The sequence below is a fragment of the Macaca nemestrina genome, chromosome 12 (genome assembly GCF_043159975.1).
Source record: "Macaca nemestrina isolate mMacNem1 chromosome 12, mMacNem.hap1, whole genome shotgun sequence".
Taxonomy (NCBI): Eukaryota; Metazoa; Chordata; class Mammalia; order Primates; family Cercopithecidae; genus Macaca; species Macaca nemestrina.
The window spans coordinates 50,543,510-50,567,290 of NC_092136.1; the positions used below are offsets into that span (position 1 = coordinate 50,543,510).

Below are 23,781 nucleotides of genomic sequence, written 5' to 3' on the forward strand. Positions count from 1 at the left end.
ATAGGATTTTGCCATGTTGCCCAGGCTGGTCTTGAACTCATGAACACAGGTAATCTGCCTGCCTCAACCTCCCAAAGTAATGGGATTACATCAGGCATTTCTTTATAGCAATGTGAGAACAGACCAATACAATTGCCACCACGTTAACTATATTTCCTGACCCTACCTTCCTGTTCCAAAGCTTACATTCCCTGTCTCAGACCTATCCCAGCCTCTGGTTCTGTTAGAGAACCCCGTCCCATTCATTATTGAGTATTCGCTTTGGTTCTAAGTACTTTACGAGCATTATCTCATCTAATCATCACAATGACATAAGGGAGGGAGCAAATGTTATTATTCCCATTACGCAGATGAGGAAATTGTGGCTCAGAGAGGTAAAGTGATTTGTCTACTATCACATAGCTGGGAAACGGCAGAACCAGAATGTGAACTCAAATCTGTCTGAACTAAAAACCTGTACTGTTTCTAATATGTCACATATGTACACAACAGAGCTTTATAAACTATAGAGAGATTTTGAGATGTGAGTCAAAAACGAAACCCCTAGTGACTGGCATTTCCTGATAAATGGTATTCACAGTGAGGTCCCAGAAATGTTACAAAATCTAGTCATTCTAAAATGCCAAACAGATGAGGTATTATTGTGGGAAGTATATACTAGCACTCCTGCCCTTATGAAAGCAGTTAATTCCTGAAGGCCACAAAAAGCCAGGCTCAGTAAAAATCTCTATTATATATTAGACAAGATAATCAGGTCTCTTCCATCCTAGATTATCGCTGCTTGACAGACAGGGCAGAAGTTCACCAACACATTTGGAGGTAGCCCCTTTCCTATCTCCCCCTGTCAGATCTGTTGCCAGATTCCATGGACAGTATGGCTCCTGGAAAATACCTCCTGGGCATGAAAGCATAGGACTATCCAGGTTGCTTGTCAGGCTTTTCAATGGCTGACCATATCAGCTGCAGCCCATGCCACCTTCCTGTAGATTAGCCAAAGGGGGTAGAAGAGCCTATGTCCAAGGCTGCCCTCACCAACGGCCACACCCCAAGGGTGGCTACAGGATAGGCATACACAATGAGGCTTCTGTTGAACAAATTAAGGGACCTGGCTTGCCAGGATGATGGAGGGGTTCTCATTGTCCAAACAGACGTGGTCCGTATAGATCCAAGACCAAGAGGTTCCACACAGCATTGGCGTCATTGGCAGATTCATTACCGGAAGCCTCATGGGGCATTTAATCTCCTAAGTATTTCAGGGGGTAGTGAGCACTTCAAAACCTAATTCATCTTCTTTGTCTTCATTACAGAGAGCCCTCTGATCACCTTAATCCTCCCGCTGCCACAGGAAAGAGCCATTTGTTTCTTTAATGAGTGCACTTTCACTAGCTAAGTGGTTGTTCTGAGCCAGGGCAGAAGGTGAAGCCATCCTGAGGACAGTGGGGGACGTGCCTGGCTCAGAGAGTGGAGTAACATGAAAAGGTGCTGACTCCAGGTACAGAGAGAACTATCTGCTGGCAGCATGACCACATTCTCTCCCCACCCTGATCTCCTTTTCATAGGACTCAGTGAGGCTTCAAGAGGGGGCTAGTCATTCCTTGTGATAAGAAGGGGACTTCTACACATAGAGACACAGGACGTCCAAGATGGAAGAAGTCATGCCCATTTTACAGATGAGGGAACTCCTCTCTGGAGGTTCCCATTCAATGCTGTGTGCCACACATTCAAAGGCCAATTGTAATAACATTGACAGTGGCTTCTATTGATTTAATAGCTTCTATGTGCCAGCGTCTGTTCCAAGAGTTTATATTTAATTAATTTATTTAATTCTTATTTCAACTTTGTAAAATATGTATTATTTGTTTCCATTTTACAAATTAAGAAAGTGAGACTCAGAGTGAATTGCCCAAGGTGACATGATTATTAATAGCAAAAAAGCTTCAAACTCAGGTTGTCTGAATCCAGAATTCCTTGTCTTACTGCCTCACTACTGGATCTTGTATGAAATGACTAGAGTCTGCCACAGGAGAGGCACTTGAAGGTGAAGGCACCTAAAATTATGTCAGGTAGATGAGAGACCCAGCAACTGGAGGTATCTATCTGAAGAGAACAAGAGCATGAGTAAGGCAGATCACAAAGGGTGGGCCCTCCTGTCTCCCTCCCCACTACCAAGGGTAGACATGGGGCATGTCTCCCTCAGGAGTCAATCAGGCCAATAGTCAACCAGGGTACCACCACTCTATCTGTTACTGTCACACCTTGTCTCTATGGGGACTTCTCCAACTCTTAGAAGTAATAAGATTAGACTGGAAAGGAAGTCTGGAATCATACATATCATACATAGTTTGGAGGGCCAAGTTGAGGATTTTGGATAATTCACTACTCATGCTCTTCTTTGGAGCATCAGGTTTAAAAAGTAATGATATTCACTATTTATTAAGAACTCAGTAGGGGCTAAGCCTTATATCAGGTCCTTGCATATCTTATTACACTCACCCTCACAATAACCCTGCAATGTAAACATTAATGTCCCAATTAATAGATGTGAAAATCCAACAACCAGAAGCCTTTGACTTGCTGGATGTCGTTCAGTTGATAAATGGCCCAGGCAGGACCAACATTCAGTCTATGGTTCAACAGCAGCACCACCTCCTTTCTTCAAAGATAACAGCAGATGAGAGTCAAAGATCAAGGTCTAAGTCAGGATTTAAATTTAATCCTCATTTAAATGCTAGCTAGCTGCCTGCCAACCATTTAATTTTGGGGACATCCTCTTGAGCCAAAATATTCTTATCTATAAAATGGGGCAAATATCACCAGTGTCACAGTATTTTTAGAACCCTCATATACAAATGCTTAGATACTAGAAAATTCTCTCCGAACAGGAGCTTCTATGGTCAGCTGCCCTTTCACAGGCGATTCTAAGGATAAGAAATAACTGACAAAGTTCGGGGAACTTCACCAAAGGCACCAGCTCTACACTAGAGGCCTTTAAAAATCCTAGGGAAATACAGAACATGGATCATGCCCTCAGAGGAAGAAAATCACATGAAATAATTAAGAGGAATAAATGTTATTAGATAAGTCAACACTGCATTGTGAGGCATGAATTCTAAGAAAAGGAGGCAATTCCAGAGAGCCAAAACCATCAGCGAAGGCCTTCCTGGAGCTGCTGGCATGGAACAGAAACCAAAGCAGCTTCAGTTAAGAGATAAGGCTGGAAGAGGTGATGTTGTGGGGGCTAAAATGCAGACAGGGATAAGCTGAGTTGAGGATGAGAGGATCATGTAACTTAGAGCTCAGGTATTGGGAGGAATTTACAGAGACCACCTAAGCTACCACCCCTACTGCTTGGTGGTGATGTGGGAGGCCAAGTGTGGCCAGAGGTGAAATGGGATAAAATTCTAGAACATCAGAGTTCAAAGAGTCTTTAAAATACCCCCATTCTATGTCTTCGAACACTTTTAGTAGTAAAACCCCTTTTCTACCAAAGAAAACCTTTCATGGAGCTCAAATATACAAAGAAAATTATGACTGATGTGGAGGCTGAGGCCCCGAATGAAGGTTCTGCTCCAAGCCCCTGTTTCTCATGGAGGTAAAGAGGGAAGCAGTTCACTATAGGGTTCAGTGTCAGATGGTCACCAACATGACCAGACACAGACCTTCAGAGGATGTCTAGGCACCTTCCGTGGGTCTTTCTGTCTCCAAGAACAGGCAATCTGAACAGAGATTGAGGAAGGCCCTATAGTGGCTGGGATGGACAAAGCAGGTAGGAGATCTCATAGAGAGGCTTCAAGGTCAATGAGAGACATGGAAAACATATTCCTTTACCTTCCTGCAGCATGTAAAACTCATAATGGGATGGGTAAAGGGGGTAGGAGGTCTCATAAGAGGCTTCAAAATCAATGAGAAATGTGGAGAATATTTACCTTCCTATAGCATGCAAAACTAACAGTACCCCCATGCTCTCTCCCCTGCCTCAGAAACTAAGCACTGGCCTCCTAACCTCTGTATCCATGGCCATGGGCCCTGGGCTCAGTGCCTTCTGGGCATCTTACCTGGTCCCGAGTGTAAGGCGTGTCCACTCTCTGCTTGTCACTGCAGGCTTCCAGGAGGACACGGATGGCGTTCAGCTGCAGGAGCATCTCGCAGGCCATTGTATCAAAGAACGTGATGTTGGCAAGGGCCGCAGAGGCCAGCAGGAAGACTTCCCCTGAGGAGGCCTCTTGGCACAGTTCTGGATGGCAACGAGAAAGAAAATAACTTCCATGCCAAGTGTTTTCATATCAGTTGTCTCATTTGGTTCCCACAGTAGCTCTGGGAGATCTTTTGAGCAGGTGTTATAATAGCCATTTTACAGATGAGGAAAGTGGCTACTAAGAGGGAACAGTATCTGTCTACACAGGTGGCAAATGGGATTTGAAATCTGGTATGTAACTCTACTCAATCCTTCATCCAATAAGTATTTATTGAATGAAAACTATGTGTCAGGCACCACTGGGATCTTGGGATGGCATAGTGAACAAAACAGGTCAGGTCCTTGCCCTTGTTGAGCTCACACTCTACTAGTGGGCAAGAGAAAATAAACTTTAAAAAAATTACTATACATAATTACAAAGTCTGATAAACACGAGGGAGAAAATAAACAAGTGCTAAGAGAGAATAACTAGCGGTCTGCTGAGGTGTGCAACAAAAGGTGTCCCTAAGGATGTGACTTTACAGCTGAGACCTTAAGGGAAGAAATGGGCCAGTCATAAAAATACTTGAGGAAACAGAATATTCTAGACCAAAGGAAAAAGAGATATAAAGCCTGTGAGTCGGGAAGGAGCTCCCAGTCCATTTGTGTCTCCGGTAATGCACACTAGCCTGCTGCTAAGCTTGCCTTAAGGAAGAGACTAAAGGTGAAAGAGAGAGACTATACCCCTCCAGCTGCCATCAACAGAGCTTCGGTGCTTTCTTTCAGTCCCAGGATAAGGGCCATCTGGCAGCAAGAAAGTCCTATACCAAGTTTCTGAATGTCAGGCTCTTTATCTCTAATCCTGGTGGTCCTAGCTTAGCCCTAACAAATTCCCCCATTTACCATCTGTAATTGTACTAAGGGCCTTTAAGGAGCAGAGTGACCTCATCCTTCCACCACCTGACACATCCCCCATGGGCTCCACAGAACCTGGAATGGACGCCCACCAAAGGAGGAGGCATAGATGGGCTCTATCCATGGTGCTTCCCCCATTTCAGTGGACCTGATGTCTGGCCCTCAGCTCCAACTTGACTATCAATCAAGGTACTTCTCCAGTCCAGTCCCTCTCCTACTGATAACACCTCTACAAAACCACGGGAGCCAAGGCCATACTTCAGGAAAAGAGTCCCAGGAGAGAAAGAAAGTTCGGGAGACAAAATTGAGCTATCTTCTATCCTGGTCCCTAGTTCTTGCCTCCAGATAGTCTATACTTCCAGGTTCTGATGCAACTGCCACCTCTTGGCACCTACCTGTGAATGCACATTCTGATCCCTACCTTTTAGTTTTAGTAGTAAAACCCTTTTTCTACCAATAACATTAGTCTAACACCTGCAGTGGGCCTTGCACTGTGCCATTAAATTCTGAATACCCTCAAATTAGAAAATGATTGTCCACATTTACAACTAGCTGAATCTTAGAGAAGCTAGTAGTAGCAGCAGCTACCATTTATTGAGTGTTACTCACTGCTGTACATATTTTTTACTTCATTACATCATTTAATCCTTACAACAATCCCATTTTTATCACTATTTTATAAATAAAGAAATTGAGGATTGAAATGTTAAGTGATTTGCCCCTGGTCTTATGGCCAGTAAGTAACTCTTTGAGGTTAGAATCAAATCCAGGTCTGCCTGACTCCGAAGTCCCCATTCTTTCTACTCCAAGTTGCATCTGGTCTCTCAGCCTCTTTGACTCATTCCCAGCAATGCTTCCACAGACGTGCGTTTCGGTTCTATCAGGAAGGTAATGCCTCCCTCTAGGCAATGTTGCTCCCCGCAGCCCAGGTTTGACCATTAGATAATTCAAACTCTTGATCCAACCACCCAGGACTGGAACAACAGATTAGCCAAGGTATTAAGAACTCTGATTCCCTTTATCCAATGATTGCCCTATCCTCTGATTTTGGGGAAATCACTGGAGTCCCCAACCCCTTCCAGGCCACCTCCCTACATCCAAGGTTTTGGGTGAGTCTACAGAGCTCATCGGCCCACTTTGCTGTAAGATTCCTTCTAGGTCCTAACACTCCCCCTCATTCTCATTCAGTTGCTATTGCTGCTGACACAGCAATTATTAACACGACCAACTAAGTGCCTTTTAATTTTGCTGCACATTTATTTGAACTACAGTCTGAGTCACCTGGGATGTGTTAGGAAGATTAAATTGAGGATTCCAGTGACTCATTTATAAATGTTTCCAGGGAATGGCAAGAAGTTGGAGGGCTATTTCCCACCAAAGAACAGAGCTCTGGCTTCCTGCCCAGAAGATATCTGCTGAATCTCAGAGTGGACTATACAATGCGTCTTCATCAGGATGAAATAAATAGGAAGATTCCTTGGCTCCAGGGAGAAACCCAGCCTGGGCAGTGAAGCAGGAATGAATATATGACAATAGTGAAAGGTCACTTTGAATATATGTACTTTCATTTATTTGATAATGTTTATAAATTGAGAAATTTTCTATGAAGTTTACAATTTTTGTCTTATCTTTAAAAGTCTATGCCTTTCCTACATGGTAACAATCAACTGAAATTTACCAGTGACCACCCGTTTAGACAGTGCATGGACTTCTCAATTTGACACAGGACTCAAACACCTTTATTCTTCCACCTGGCTCTCTTCAACTCATTTACGTTTCTTACCAGGCTCTGGTGGATGTTGAATATGAGACTCCTGGCATAAGTGAGTCCTAGTGCTGTTGTGTGGCCTTGAGAAAGTAACTTAACCCCTCTAGGCTTAGATTTCTTCACCCAGAGAGTATGCTTGAAACTGTAGGGTCTCTTGAGCTCCCCCGAGCCAAGACTTTCAACAATGGGCTTCTATGTTTTCTCAATTTTGAATAAATGTGGACATTGGCAAATTGATCCTCCCAGCCTGACCTGTGAGTACCACTGCCCCCATGACTAGAATCAGCCATAAAGTCAACTTAACTGATGTCTCCTATGTGCGAAGTACTTGCAGATCTCCAAATTCTAGAGTTAGAAGGACCCTTGAGAGAAACGAGTTGCAATGTCTTGTTTATATTAGGAAAACTGTGAAGTGGGTTTTACAATGTGACATGGTAAGAAGTGAGTGGCGGGATCTCACACAGCACCGCCACAGGCTTGCTGCACGTAGCCACTTGAATGGATAAGTGAAAAGCCTGAGTCCAAACCCAGGGTTCTGACTCCTAGCCCAATGTTCTATGTTGCCCCTAAGTTCGTGCTATTTCAGATATTTCCAGCCCTGACATGGTCACTCCAAGAGCTAATCCTAAATTTTCTGATGAAATTAACTTTCATTTCATTTCAATTAGATATAGATATAAAGAGAGTGACAGAGAAATAGAAACACAGATCACTACTAGCACTAGCACTTTTAAAAGAAAGAGGTGGGTCACAAAAAATTCCCTGGGGATTGTTATCCAGACTGGCTCTTTCAGTTTCTATAATTTAGCAAAGGAAAACTAAGAAAAGAGCATATTTCAGATACGGATCTATGATTCTCCTGCCAGGGATACATACGTTTGAATAGGGGAACCTAGAGGAGTCAATGCTTTCAAGGCCCCATGATGTGAGACCAATGGTGGGATTTTCAGGCAGCAGGTTGTGGTGGGCTGGTGCTCTCTGAGAAACCATTTTCCCCAGTCATTACTCTCATAGTCACTGGGTACAAAGACTGAGACTTTAGGAAAAATGCCTATCAGAGTCTCTCAATCTGAGTATCTGAACCTCAAAATTTGAGGCACCACTCCTTTCTAGGGCTTGTCCTGGACTCCCTTCTGAAAGGCCATTGAATCCCAAACTGACAATAATTCAGGTTGCTTCTCAGAGGGCCACACACATTTTAATAGGAAACTCTTGACAACAGAGCTCATCAAAGCCTAATTCAGATCCATTAATGGTGGGATTTCAGCAAATGTGATCATCTATGCAGGAGATATTTGGGGTGCAATGAGTGGCAGATGGGAAGGCCTTCCTGGCTATTCCTGAAGACAACTGTGCCAAGGTCCTCTCTCCTAGTGGTCCCACTGCCCAGGGTGACTCACTGACGAGGGCTGTCACGATCTCCTCCATGCTCTCCATGAAGCTACTGAGGTGCTGGGTGACGGGCAGGTGTGGGGAGGTGACCTGGGCCACCACAGCCGCAGCCTCAGCCCGTGTGGCCTCTGAGTGGCTGTCGTCAGTCAGGATGTCGGCCAAGCACAGAACGCCATCCACCTGCAGATGGAGAGAGGGAGCTCCCCTGTGCATTCTGGGTGAACACCACTGCCCAGGACATTAATGAGACAGATTCAGCACCCCCTACATGGAAGCCAGCTCTGGCTTCCCAGAACAGCCCGGGACCCCATGTGGAGCCAGGGACAATCCAGTGAAAAGGCCCTCAGAATGACTCAAATTCTGGCACCTGGAGGCCTCTCCTTTGAGTCCAGCGGAGATCAGTAACCTTCCATGGGCCTCCTAGAGAGCAGACAGCAAGTCAAGTGTCCAAAGGCAGGACCCTGGTCATCAACCACAGCAAATTGTCATAAAAGAATAGTCACTTAGAAATCTCACATCCCTGACCTCTAATCCTGGACCCCTCTTCCTTGCTATGCGACTTGGCGTTAGTCACTTAGCCTCTCTGAGATTCTGTTTCATCACCCTTCAACAGGGTGTTGTGGGATTGAAGACATAAAGCAGGCAATGCCTGATCTAGAAGAGATGCTCAAGAAATGTTGGTTTCTTCCTCATATTTAGCAACAGGATGAGCTTAGTATTTCCTTCCCCATCTTGTCCTCCACCATCCTCCCTGATAGAAATGGGGCTGCTTCCCTGGAGGCCTTGCTTTCTGTGCCCAACCAGTAAGGAGCAAACCTGAAACTGGTGGGACATTAGTGCCAGATAAGAACATGTTTCCAAGCTCTGCCTGGATCAGACCTGCTTTTGGTATGAGAACAGCTTCTGCTGAGCATGTGCTTACAGTGTGCCAGGCACCATTCTATAGAGTGCACATGTTATTATACAATCTATTCCTTACAATAACCCTCTGAGGTCAGTATTATTATCCCCATTTTACAGACGAGAAAGCTGAGGCCCAGAAAGGTTCATTGACTTGCCCCAGATCAAGAACTTTAAAAGCAGTTGGTTGGGCATTCAAACTCAAATGGTCCTGGTGTCAAAACCCAGGTTTTGAACAGGATATTATGCTGCCTCCTAAGAAGTGGCATCTGAGCTCAGACTTCAGCCTCCATCAGGGTCAGTACACAAAACTTGCTGGAGAAAAAGAGGGCAGGAGCTTGTCAAGATTAGCTCTGCAGTGCTACTGCAGCCCCTCAAATACCCTGGGCACCAGCCTGCCTGGGGACCCTGCCACCAAGCACCAAGTCCTTCTCAGGTTGGGAGTGGGAGGTAGGGATGAGGCAGGGGAAGAACAGGAGAGGTGGGGTGAGGAGCAGCCCGTGCTCATTCCCTACACCTGCCACAGACCTGAGGCTTCTGTCCCTATGTCTTCCTGCCACTCAGCTCCTGTGGGCCTCCAGAGGTCTGCATTTCGTTTGACTAATTACCACCACTGAGTTCTGTGCCTCCCTTAAATGGCTCTTGGGAGCTGTAAGGTCCATTAGCTGTGAAAGCCTTTGGCAATCTCAGACTCAGAGGAGATAAATGTGGAAACAGGAGCCCAGGGAACTGTCCGCAATAAAACTCACCTGGATGTGCTTAATAAAAGGGAATAAACAGCAGCCATGTGGTCCCTGGCAGAACTGGACTCATGCCAGATGTTTAACTAACAGGCCTTCAGAGAGGGGCGTTGTTTGGGCCTAGAAAAGGGAAGGGAAGCAGGGGCTAGAAGCAGGAAGCAGCCCTATTGCCATCATAAGAAACCTCTTACCCCATCTGGCCTTCATCCCTTTCATCCTTCCAGCACAGATCAAGCTCGTTGCTAAGAAGTTATAGGATCATTAGTGGAGAAATGTCTCTAACAATCCCGTCTCCTTAATCTCAACGTGGTTGCAGATGCTATCCTGGTTCCCAGCTCAGATGTGAATACCAGTCGGACCCAAACCAGTAACTTGCCCTAATCCCCAACACATGCTTGGAGATAGGCCAATCTGAACATACCGGAGAGGCCAAGGAGTTGATGGTCCCCAGGGTCTGCTGCCACCCAAGGCCTGGCTGCCAGGCCTGCTCCCTAGTCCAGACTGCTGCTCTGAAACCCCACTGAATAAAACATCCCCGACATATACTGCATGCCAAGCCTTGTGCTGGGAACAATGTCCACTGCAGTGGGGAAGGTGATTCACACCTACAAATTACAAATGAAGATGCTCTACAGAGGGGCCTCCTAGAGGTTACCCTGACTTAATGTCCGTGCCTCAGGTGGGAGACATGGCCCACTTTGGGGCTCCCATGCCCAAGTACCTTTGCTATCATTGTCACATTTATCACACCAACAGGCCCTGTTTCTCCAAGTGAGGTCTGTGGACCAGCTGCATCAAATTCAGTGAGAGTTTCCTAAGAGCAAGTTCCTGTACCCCACCCAGACCTATTCCACCAGAATCGCCAGGGAGGCTTGAGAATCTGCTTTTTAACAGCTCCACAGCTGACTTTTATGTGCCAGCAATTCGGAAGAGCACTAATACTGTGTGATTCTCTGCTCCTTTGTCTGTCTCCTCCCCTGTTCCCCTGCCATCTCTGCAAGCCTGGGGACCACAACTTGTTAACTCCTGGCTGCTCCAGGTCTGGCATGTAGTAGGCCTTTAGTAAGCGGGAAATAAATACAATAAAGTAAAATTCGACCTAATACTTAAGGACACACTTTAGACAAGTAAAGCTAAAGGAATGGCATTGTAGATGGAGGAGCTATTGTAAGTAAAGGCAATTATAGGAAAAGATACCATTGGAGAAACAGCCAACATGAGAACTTAAATCGATTATTGACCCCAGGAAAGTGACCCCGTCCTGATGTAGACCCCAATTCCTTCACTGTCCTTTGGTTTCCAGAGGATCTATGGAGTTGTCTATACAATTGCCAATTGCCCATTGTCTTGCTTCCCTTTTAATTTGTTTTATACACTTCAGATCTCTTTTGGTAACATTAATTATCCCTTTGAAAGGGAAATATATATATATATGTACATATATTATATATATATAGAGAGAGAGAGAATAAGTTTTAACAAATAATAAAATGAACACCTGTAGGTGTAGATGTATATGCCTAATATCCAGAAATTCTAGTCTTAGAAATAAAATCAAGAAGTCCCCTGCATACCTTTCATGATGTCATACCTCTGATTTCTCCTGCTGGATGGACCATTACTCTGAGTTTTATGCATGTTATTCCCTTGTTTTCCTCAGAGGTTTATTGCATGTATCCACTGTTAGTTTTATAAGATTTGTACTTGACATAAATGGTATGTTGAATATAGCAATTTACTTTTCTCTCCAGTCAGTATTTGTTTATGAAACCTCTTTTTTTTGTTGCATGTAGCTATGATCAATTTATTCTCACTGTTGTATGGTATTTCATTATATAAATCAATTTCAATTCATTTATGCATTCTCCCGTCGATGGGTATCTGAGTGGCTTCCCAGTTTTTGCTATAATGGACAGTGCTGCTATAAATATTCTTCTAAATGTCTTCTGGTGAACATGTGCCAGTTTCTTCAGAGATCCCAATCTAGGAGTGGAATTCCTAGGGCATAGTGTTTCCACATCTTTAGATTTATTGGTATTGCCAAAGTGTTTTGCAACATGATAGTAGTAATTTTTATTCCCACCAGTAATACGTAATCACACTTACACCAGATTCTTGCCAATACTTGCTATTGGCAGATTTTAAAATTTTTTCAATTTTATGGCTATAAAAATTGTATTTTAACCTGCATGTCTCCACTTACTAATGAGGTGGAAAGACTTTTAATATCATTATTTTGCTTTAATTTGGTTTGTTTTGGCTTTTGTTTTTTGCAAGTTGGATCTCCTCTACTATGAATTGCCTGTTTACTGTCTTTTCATAGGGGCCAAATTTTAATAGCATTTGGTTCGGATGCAGCTGACCGGCCACTTGGTCTGCTGCCAGCAAGTTGATCTTCATATTCATTACCATCTCAGCAGCTCTTGCACAGCCCAGCTCACCATAGTAGGAGTCCACTCAAGCGCCCCACACCACTGGGTTCTGGGCTTCCCAGCACCTGAGGCAATCCCTGTAGCATCAGAACATGCACAGACATTAGAGTTAGGCCTACCCAGGTCTGAATCCTGCCTCTATCCTTTACTAGCTGAACAATTTTCTTACTTACTGATATAGTTTGGCTGTGTCCCCACCCAGATCTCACCTTGAACTGTAGTTCCCATAATCCCCACATGTCATGAGAGGGACCTGGTGGGAGGAAATTGAGTCATGCTGTTCTTGTGATAGTGAGTGAGTTCTCACAAGATCTGATGATTTTATAAGGGGCTTCCCCTCACCCACCCCTGCTTTGCTCTGCACTTCTCCTTGCTGCTGCCATATGAAGAAGGATGTATTTGTTTCCCCTTCCACCATGATTGTAAGTTTCCTGAGACCTCCCCAGTCCTGTGGAACTGAGAGTCAATTAAGCCTCTTTCCGTTATAAATTACCCAGTCTTGGGTATGTCCTTACAGCAATGTGAGAACAGACTAATACACCTACTTTGAGCTTTTATCTGTAAAACAGGAATAATACCAATCTCACAGGTTTTTTTCTCCTTATAAAATGTGGCTAAAAGTAACAACTTCAGAGGACCATTGGAATTATTAAATGAGAGAATGCATGTATAGTGCCTGCCACATGGTGGCACCATCATTCCCTCCCCTCCCCACCTGATGGCTCCTTGACTTGGGGCCCTGAATCCTAGGTTCACCCCACTTCTGCCTGTCCCAGCCTCCTGACAGGGCTTCTCTCCAGAACTCCTTTCTGCACACTCTTTTGGGACTGAGACCACAGCAAGAATGTCAGCTCTTTGGATTGGGGCCCAAAGTTTAACCACTTGTTTAGACATCCTTCAGTCATGCAGCACAGAACCAGGACTTTTAAAATGGGAGTGATTTCTGTTTGGATTACTGACTAGGAACAATGCAATGAACAATTGCAACTCCTCAGAAGGGAATAAAGAGAAAGTCAGTACTATCCCTGCATTTCTATAGTTCAATAAACATTTCCTGAGCACCTACATTGTGATAGGTGCTGACGTGGACAGTGACACAGAGATGAAGCAGAAATAAAGATAGAGATGAAGACGCAAAGACACACAGCAACAAGAAAATGGAGAGTGAGACAGAGAGAAAGTGAGAGAGGGGAGAGAGAAATCATATGCTTACAAAGGATTTGAGAAATTGTCTGATGCAAATCTCAATCTCTTAGTTCCTCTCTCACTTGGCCTCTCTGTAACCTCTACTGCTCCTGAGAATTCAGTTCTCTCCATCTTGCCCTGATCTCCTGCTGAGACTTTATGATGCCACATTTTGGGCTCCTCCCTAGCTCACCACTTTTTACCATTTGCTCTGTTGGCCTCTCCTCCTTTGCATTCATCTCAACTGGCATATAACAGGTTTTGCAGCCAGACCTGTTTACTCCATATCAGACAAAGGCCCCCAAACACAAGTTGCCTCAGTGACTCCCTACAATGACCCCCAAACCTAGCCCTCTTTTCTGAGATCCACATCTACATTCCAAACTGCTATCTTATCATTTTATATTTAATTCCAAACATAATTTGCCTGGATATTCCACAACACCTCAAACCCAATTCACTTAAAGCTGAAGCGGTCATTTTCCCTGTTTTCCCTCCTTGCTCCCCTCTCAGATCTGGTCAAATGTCACTTCTTCTGTGAACATGCATGCACCTGCCTCACCCAGAAGAGGTCATCTCTGTTCTCCCCATTGCCACATCACTGTGGTCTGACCTCAGCTAGAACACCTATCAAGTTAGATGGTCTCATCCGGTTACATGCATATTCCCCAAGTAGATTTGAGCCCTCAGGGCAGCTCCTATACCAAATTCTCTCTAGGTTCTCAGCATCCAGCTGAAGCGTAACACACAGCAGTTTACTGATGAAGTATGGGCTGAATGATGAGGAAATGGAGGCCCAGGGAGGAGACGAGACTACCCAGGCCACATGGCAAGTTAATGCCAGGGCCAGGACTCCAATTCTGGCCTCCTCACTCATTGTCCCATGCCTCCCTCATTGGGGCCTCTGGGGAGAAGAGGAGAAGCTGGTGAAAGGGACAGGTTAGTTCCCATGATGGGCCCAGAAGTAGCCCACCCTGAGGCCAGCAACCCCAAACACAAGTCCCACTTTAGGAAAGTCTCCATCCCCAAATCACCCACTTCCCATCCCTTGTTGTCAACTTAATGATGCCAAGAGAACAATCTAATCAAAGCACTTTCACATCCCTAAAGAAATTGCTGCTGGAAGCACTTATAGATAATTAGCTTTTACATGGAATGGAATGGGCCTGGGCCTGAAGCCAGACTTTCCTCATGGGCGGGCATGCAAGTGGTGATGAGGATGGCCTGGCCTGGTCATCATCTGGGCAGCAGAGCTGATGCACCTGGAGTCTGGATACAGAAGGGGCTGGCAAATGCTGAGATTCTTCCCAGGGAGTGGGAGGAAGAGCATGGAAATTGTCTTAGTCTATTTTATGCTGCTATAATGAAATATACCTGAGACTGACTTCTTACAGTTCTAGAGGCTATGAAGTCCAAGTTTCAGGAGCCCACTTGCTGTGTCATTCTGTAGTGGAAGGTAGAAGGGCAAGAGATCTTGCATAAAAGGATTGGGGGGCCATAAAACCGAACTCCTCTTTTTATCAAGAGCCCACACCCAAGATATCTAACCCACTCCCAAAATAATAGCGTTAATCTATTCACGGGCACAGAGCCCTCATGACCTAATCACCTCTTAAAGGTCCCGGCTCTCAACAGAGTTGCACTGGGTTGGAAACAGAGTTGTTTCCTGCATATAAACCTTGGGGGACACAATCAAACCATAGCAGAACACTTGCAGTTAAAGAACCCAAAGTGTACAGTAAGCATCATATCCGGTTTATGGGCAATATTCTCCTACTGATTATTGGAAAAGCACCAGTGGTGGTTTTTAGGCAAATATCTAAAGGACACAGGCTAATATACAAAGGCCCATTATATAACACTGGTGCTAGTCTGCTTTTCTTAGTTTTGATTTTTAGGGAGGTTTTTTTTTTTGTTTTATGTGTCTAATTTTAAGGAAAAGGAGGTACAGTTGGTTGCTGGATTGTAACAATTAAACAGAATCATGGGAATGCACTGAAAACTCAGCCATAGGAGCAGGAGAGTGACCTAGAGACATCCAAATTTTCTGTTTCTTTCTGTCCTTCCAGACACCTAAAGACTGCAGGAAGATACAAGATGAGTGGGAATCACAAAGTGACTGGAATCCTGCTCATTGGTCTAGGCAGGATGGACCTGTTTGTCCAGGGTATAGTTAGAGGGCAAATTCAGTTATAATCAGAAAGGGGAGCAAGGGTCATGTCCAAGGAGGCAAAGATAAGAGACAGCCCAAGGGAAAGGGCAAAGCATTTCATGGAATAAATAAACCCATGGGTCAGAGGCAGAATGCTAATGTGGACTGTACACCAGATAGGGACAAGGTTCAGGATGACGTCTGTAACAGTCTAAGGGATTAATTAAAGACTCCCTTTATACAATGAGGTGTTTGTTTTACGGAGTGGTGGTAGAGCTGAGAGCTCCATAGAAAGCTACCGAAGCTAAAATAGGTCTTCAGGATGATAATATTATCCTCCTCCAAACTAATATATCCCAGCACTCAACTTCTTTTGCTATGTCAAACAAGAATCTTTAGTTAAAAGCTAAATGGAAAAACACAAATATTAATGTGTAATATGGAATGGAACAATGAATGAAAGGGATTATACAACCAGTTTGGCAGGCAAGTCAGTGACGTAGAGAGAGAAAGAGATGTATAGGCAGAGAAAGCGGGGATGAGTTATTAAGGAGGAAAGCAATTATGGATTGAATAACTTAAGAGTATATAGAGTAAATAATTTCCCTATTAAGCAGATGATTTTCCCTATAGCTGATTTTCAAACAGATGCTCTGAAGGTGCTTTGGGGGTGGATTTCTCTTCGGGCTAGGGTTACTAGGCATGTGCTGATAAGAACATACCAAGTTTTCAGCAAAGCACTACTGGGCGCAGCTGGGATCTGAATTGTACCCAATCTGCTTCTAGATCAGTGGTCCTCAGCCTGGTTCTTAGATAATTAGAATCATCTAGGACAGTTTTAAAGACACATATACCCAGACTTTACCACCAGAAATTCGAATTTAATTGGTCTGTGGTGCAGTCTTGGTATCATTAAGCTTTTATTTTTGTTTTTGTTTTTTTGAGACAAGGTCTCACTCTGTCGCCCAGGTTGGAGTGCAGTGATCTGCCCGCCTCAATCTCCTAAAGTGCTGGGGGTATCATTAGTTTGTAAAACTCCTCAAGTAACTCTCATGGACATCCTGAGTCGAGCAGCACTGCTTCAGAGATATCTGTAATACCAGGAAGTTGCACAACCTTCAGAGCAAGAAAAGCCTGGGCTCCTTGCTGACTTGGTGAAATGAGCAAGTTATCCACCTTCTATGAGCCTCATTTTTAATCCTTAAAATAATAACGGTTTCATACTTAATAATAAAATAATAAATTAAATATTGATAGCTTTTTACCTGAAATCAGTAACAAGATAAAGATATCCATTATCACTGCTCTCATTTAAAACCATACTGCCCAATGCAATCAGACAAGAAATGCAAAAATAGAAGGATTGAAAAAGGAGAAGCAAAACTGTCATTATTTACAGATGACATAATTGTGTACATAGAAAACCCTAATGAATCTATACACTATTAAAAACAGTAAGTAAATATAGCAAGTAATATTACTGGATACAATATCAAATTTGTATTTTTTTATGTATTAGCAACAACATAAAATAAAAATTAAGGCGGAGCAAGATGGCCGAATAGGAACAGCTCCAGTCTCCAACTCCCAGCGCGAGCGACACAGAAGACCGGTGATTTCTGCATTTTCAACTGAGGTACTGGGTTCATCTCACTGGGGAGTGCCGGATGATCGGTGCTGGTCAGCTGCTGCAGCCCGACCAGCGAGAGCTGAAGCAGGGCGAGGCATTGCCTCACCTGGGAAGCGCAAGGGGGAAGGGAATCCCTTTTCCTAGCCAGGGGAACTGAGACACACAACACCTGGAAAATCGGGTAACTCCCACCCCAATACTGCGCTTTAAGCAAACAGGCACACCAGAAGATCATATCCCACACCTGGCCGGGAGGGTCCCACACCCACGGAGCCTCCCTCATTGCTAGCGCAGCAGTCTGTGATCTACCGGCAAGGCAGCAGCGAGGCTGGGGGAGGGGCGCCCGCCATTGCTGAGGCTTAAGTAGGTAAACAAAGCTGCTGGGAAGCTCGAACTGGGTGGAGCTCACAGCAGCTCAAGGAAACCTGCCTGTCTCTGTAGACTCCACCTCTGGGGACAGGGCAATAACAAACACAGCCGAAACCTCTGCAGACGCAAACGACTCTGTCTGACAGCTTTGAAGAGAGCAGTGGATCTCCCAACACGGAGGTTGAGATCTGAGAAGGGACAGACTCCCTGCTCAAGTGGGTCCCTGACCCCTGAGTAGCCTAACTGGGAGACATCCCCCACTAGGGGCAGTCTGACACCCCACACCTCACAGGGTGGAGTACACCCCTGAGAGGAAGCTTCCAAAGCAAGAATCAGACAGGGACACTCGCTGTTCAGAAATATTCTATCTTCTGCAGCCTCTGCTGCTGATACCCAGGCAAACAGGGTCTGGAGTGGACCTCAAGCAATCTCCAACAGACCTACAGCTGAGGGTCCTGACTGTTAGAAGGAAAACTATCAAACAGGAAGGACACCTACACCAAAACCCCATCAGTACATCACCATCATCAAGACCAGAGGCAGATAAAACCACAAAGATGGGGAAAAAGCAGTGCAGAAAAGCTGGAAATTCAAAAAATAAGAGCGCATCTCCCCCGGCAAAGGAGCGCAGCTCATCGCCAGCAATGGATCAAAGCTGGACAGAGAATGACTTTGACGAGATGAGAGAAGAAGGCTTCAGTCCATCAAATTTCTCAGCGCTAAAGGAGGAATTACATACCCAGCGCAAAGAAACTAAAAATCTTGAAAAAAAAGTGGAAGAATTGATGGCTAGAGTAATTAATGCAGAGAAGGTCATAAACAAAATGAAAGAGATGAAAACCATGACACGAGAAATACGTGACAAATGCACAAGCTTCAGTAACCGACTCGATCAACTGGAAGAAAAAGTATCTGCGATTGAGGATCAAATGAATGAAATGAAGCGATGAGAGAAACCAAAAGAAAAAAGAAGAAAAAGAAATGAACAAAGCCTGCAAGAAGTATGGGATTATGTAAAAAGACCAAATCTACGTCTGCTTGGGGTGCCTGAAAGTGAGGGGGAAAATGGAACCGAGTTGGAAAACACTCTTCAGGATATCATCCAGGAGAACTTCCCCAACCTAGTAGGCCAGGCCAACATTCAAATCCAGGAAATACAGAGAACGCCACAAAGATACTCCTCGAGAAGAGCAACTCCAAGACACATAATTGCCAGATTCACCAAAGTTGAAATGAAGGAAAAAATCTTAAGGACAGCCAGAGAGAAAGGTCGGGTTACCCACAAAGGGAAGCCCATCAGACTAACAGCAGATCTCTCGGCAGAAACTCTCCAAGCCAGAAGAGAGTGGGGGCCAATATTCAACATTCTTAAAGAAAAGAATTTTAAACCCAGAATTTCATATCCAGCCAAACTAAGTTTCATAAGTGAAGGAGAAATAAAATCCTTTACAGATAAGCAAATGCTTAGAGATTTTGTCACCACTAGGCCTGCCTTACAAGAGATCCTGAAGGAAGCACTAAACATGGAAAGGAACAACCGGTACCAGCCATTGCAAAAACATGCCAAAATGTAAAGACCATCGAGGCTAGGAAGAAACTGCATCAACTAACGAGCAAAATAACCAGTTAATATCATAATGGCAGGATCAAGTTCACACATAACAATCTTAACCTTAAATGTAAATGGACTAAATGCTCCAATTAAGAGACACAGACTGGCAAACTGGATAAAGAGTCAAGACCCATCAGTCTGCTGTATTCAGGAGACCCATCTCACACGCAGAGACATACATAGGCTCAAAATAAAGGGATGGAGGAAGATTTACCAAGCAAATGGAGAACAAAAAAAAGCGGGGGTTGCAATACTAGTCTCTGATAAAACAGACTTTAAACCATCAAAGATCAAAAGAGACAAAGAAGGCCATTACATAATGGTAAAGGGATCAATTCAACAGGAAGAGCTAACTATCCTAAATATATATGCACCCAATACAGGAGCACCCAGATTCATCAAGCAAGTCCTTAGAGACTTACAAAGAGACTTAGACTCCCATACAATAATAATGGGAGACTTCAACACTCCACTGTCAGCATTAGACAGATCAATGAGACAGAAAGTTAACAAGGATATCCAGGAATTGAACTCATCTCTGCAGCAAGCAGACCTAATAGACATCTATAGAACTCTCCACCCCAAATCAACAGAATATACATTCTTCTCAGCACCACATCGTACTTACTCCAAAATTGACCACGTAATTGGAAGTAAAGCACTCCTCAGCAAATATACAAGAACAGAAATTATAACAAACTGTCTCTCAGACCACAGTGCAATCAAACTAGAACTCAGGACTAAGAAACTCAATCAAAACTGCTCAACTACATGGAAACTGAACAACCTGTTCCTGAATGACTACTGGGTACATAATGAAATGAAGGCAGAAATAAAGATGTTCTTTGAAACCAATGAGAACAAAGATACAACATACCAGAATCTCTGGGACACATTTAAAGCAGTGTGTAGAGGGAAATTTATAGCACTAAATGACCACAAGAGAAAGCAGGAAAGATCTAAAATTGACACTCTAACATCGCAATTAAAAGAACTAGAGAAGCAAGAGCAAACACATTCAAAAGCTAGCAGAAGGCAAGAAATAACTAAGATCAGAGCAGAACTGAAGGAGATAGAGACACAAAAAACTCTCCAAAAAGTCAATGAATCCAGGAGTTGGTTTTTTGAAAAGATCAACAAAATTGACAGACCACTAGCAAGACTAATAAAGAAGAAAAGAGAGAAGAATCAAATCGACGCAATAAAAAATGATAAAGGGGATATCACCACCGACCCCACAGAAATACAAACTACCATCAGAGAATACTATAAACACCTCTACGCAAATAAACTGGAAAATCTAGAAGAAATGGATAATTTCCTGGACACTTACACTCTTCCAAGACTAAACCAGGAAGAAGTTGAATCCCTGAATAGACCAATAGTAGGCTCTGAAATTGAGGCAATAATTAATAGCCTACCAACCAAAAAAAGTCCAGGACCAGATGGATTCACAGCTGAATTCTACCAGAGGTACAAGGAGGAGTTGGTACCATTCCTTCTGAAACTATTCCAATCAATAGAAAAAGAGGGAATCCTCCCTAACTCATTTTATGAGGCCAACATCATCCTGATACCAAAGCCTGGCAGAGACACAACAAAAAAAGAGAATTTTAGACCAATATCCCTGATGAACATCGATGCAAAAATCCTCAATAAAATACTGGCAAACCGGATTCAGCAACACATCAAAAAGCTTATCCACCATGATCAAGTGGGCTTCATCCCTGGGATGCAAGGCTGGTTCAACATTCGCAAATCAATAAACATCATCCAGCATATAAACAGAACCAAAGACAAGAACCACATGATTATCTCAATAGATGCAGAAAAGGCTTTTGACAAAATTCAACAGCCCTTCATGCTAAAAACGCTCAATAAATTCGGTATTGATGGAACGTACCTCAAAATAATAAGAGCTATTTATGACAAACCCACAGCCAATATCATACTGAATGGGCAAAAACTGGAAAAATTCCCTTTGAAAACTGGCACAAGACAGGGATGCCCTCTCTCACCACTCCTATTCAACATAGTGCTGGAAGTTCTGGCTAGGGCAATTAGGCAAGAGAAAGAAATCAAGGGTATTCAGTTAGGAAAAGAAGAAGTCAAACTGTCCCTGTTTGCAGATGACATGATTGTATATTTAGAAAACCCCATTGTCTCAGCCCAAAATCTCCTTAAGCTGATAAGCAACTTCAGCAAAGTCTCAGGATACAAAATTAATGTGCAAAAATCACAAGCATTCTTATACATCAGTAACAGACAAACAGAGAGCCAAATCAGGAATGAACTTCCATTCACAATTGCTTCAAAGAGAATAAAATACCTAGGAATCCAACTTACAAGGGATGTAAAGGACCTCTTCAAGGAGAACTACAAACCACTGCTCAGTGAAATAAAAGAGGACACAAACAAATGGAAGAACATACCATGCTCATGGATAGGAAGAATCAATATCGTGAAAATGGCCATACTGCCCAAGGTAATTTATAGATTCAATGCCATCCCCATCAAGCTACCAATGAGTTTCTTCACAGAATTGGAAAAAACTGCTTTAAAGTTCATATGGAACCAAAAAAGAGCCCGCATCTCCAAGACAATCCTAAGTCAAAAGAACAAAGCTGGAGGCATCACGCTACCTGACTTCAAACAATACTACAAGGCTACAGTAACCAAAACAGCATGGTACTGGTACCAAAACAGAGATATAGACCAATGGAACAGAACAGAGTCCTCAGAAATAATACCACACATCTACAGCCATCTGATCTTTGACAAACCTGAGAGAAACAAGAAATGGGGAAAGGATTCCCTATTTAATAAATGGTGCTGGGAAAATTGGCTAGCCATAAGTAGAAAGCTGAAACTGGATCCTTTCCTTACTCCTTATACGAAAATTAATTCAAGATGGATTAGAGACTTAAATGTTAGACCTAATACCATAAAAATCCTAGAGGAAAACCTAGGTAGTACCATTCAGGACATAGGCATGGGCAAAGACTTCATGTCTAAAACACCAAAAGCAACGGCAGCAAAAGCCAAAATTGACAAATGGGATCTCATTAAACTAAAGAGCTTCTGCACAGCAAAAGAAACTACCATCAGAGTGAACAGGCAACCTACAGAATGGGAGAAAATTTTTGCAATCTACTCATCTGACAAAGGGCTAATATCCAGAACCTACAAAGAACTCAAACAAATTTACAAGAAAAAAACAAACAACCCCATCAAAAAGTGGGCAAAGGATATGAACAGACATTTCTCAAAAGAAGACATTCATACAGCCAACAGACACATGAAAAAATGCTCATCATCACTGGCCATCAGAGAAATGCAAATCAAAACCACAATGAGATACCATCTCACACCAGTTAGAATGGTGATCATTAAAAAGTCAGGAAACAACAGGTGCTGGAGAGGATGTGGAGAAATAGGAACACTTTTACACTGTTGGTGGGATTGTAAACTAGTTCAACCATTATGAAAAACAGTATGGCGATTCCTCAAGGATCTAGAACTAGATGTACCATACGACCCAGCCATCCCATTACTGGGTATATACCCAAAGGATTATAAATTATGCTGCTATAAAGACACATGCACACGTATGTTTATTGCAGCACTATTCACAATAGCAAAGACTTGGAGTCAACCCAAGTGTCCATCAGTGACAGATTGGATTAAGAAAATGTGGCACATATACACCATGGAATACTATACAGCCATCAAAAAGGATGAGTTTGTGTCCTTTGTAGGGACATGGATGCAGCTGGAAACCATCATTCTTAGCAAACTATCACAAGAACAGAAAACCAAACACCGCATGTTCTCACTCATAGGTGGGAACTGAACAATGAGATCACTTGGACTCAGGAAGGGGAACATCACACACAGGGGCCTGTCATGGGGAGGGGGGAGGGGGGAGGGATTGCACTGGGAGTTATACCTGATGTAAATGACGAGTTGATGGGTGCAGCACAGCAACATGGCACAAGTATACATATGTAACAAACCTGCACGTTGTGCACATGAATAAATAAATTTAAAAAAAAAATTAAAAAACACCATTTACATTTGCATGAAATCATAACTAGAAATAAATCTAAAAAAGATGTGCAAGATGCCAGCACTAAAAACTCAAAACATTGCTGAGAGAAATTAAAGACAGTTTGTATGAAGTAGAGATATGTACTTTGTTCATTGATTAGGATATTCTACATTGTTTAAGATGTCCATTTCTGGTGGGGCACAGTGACTCATGCCTGTAATTCCAGTACTTTGGGAGGCTGTGGTGGGCGGATCACCTGAGGTCAGGGAGGCTGAGGTGGGCGGATTACATGAGGTCAGGAGTTCAAGATCAGTCTGGCTAACACGGTGAAATCCCATCTCTACTAAAAATACAAAATTAGCTGGGCATGGTGGCACACACCTGTAATCCTAGCTACTTGGGAGGCTGAAGCAGGAGAATCGCATGAACCCGAGAGGCAGAGGTTGCAGTGAGCCAGAATC

At 43.5% G+C, this 23,781-nt stretch overlaps 1 protein-coding gene across 4 annotated transcripts in view; it reads right to left on the minus strand.

The window, feature by feature from the left end:
• The window catches only part of LOC105486934 (INSC spindle orientation adaptor protein), a 139,184-nt gene that overhangs the window by 16,540 nt on the left and 98,863 nt on the right, over positions 1–23,781 (minus strand). For all 4 annotated transcript variants that reach the window (XM_011750079.2, XM_071075052.1, XM_011750081.2 and 1 more), the window contains 2 exons: positions 8,258–8,429; positions 4,056–4,234 (listed from right to left, as the gene is read on the minus strand). In XM_011750079.2, coding sequence (XP_011748381.1) covers positions 4,056–4,234; positions 8,258–8,429 — 351 coding nt within the window. The remainder of the gene's footprint in view (positions 1–4,055; positions 4,235–8,257; positions 8,430–23,781) is intronic.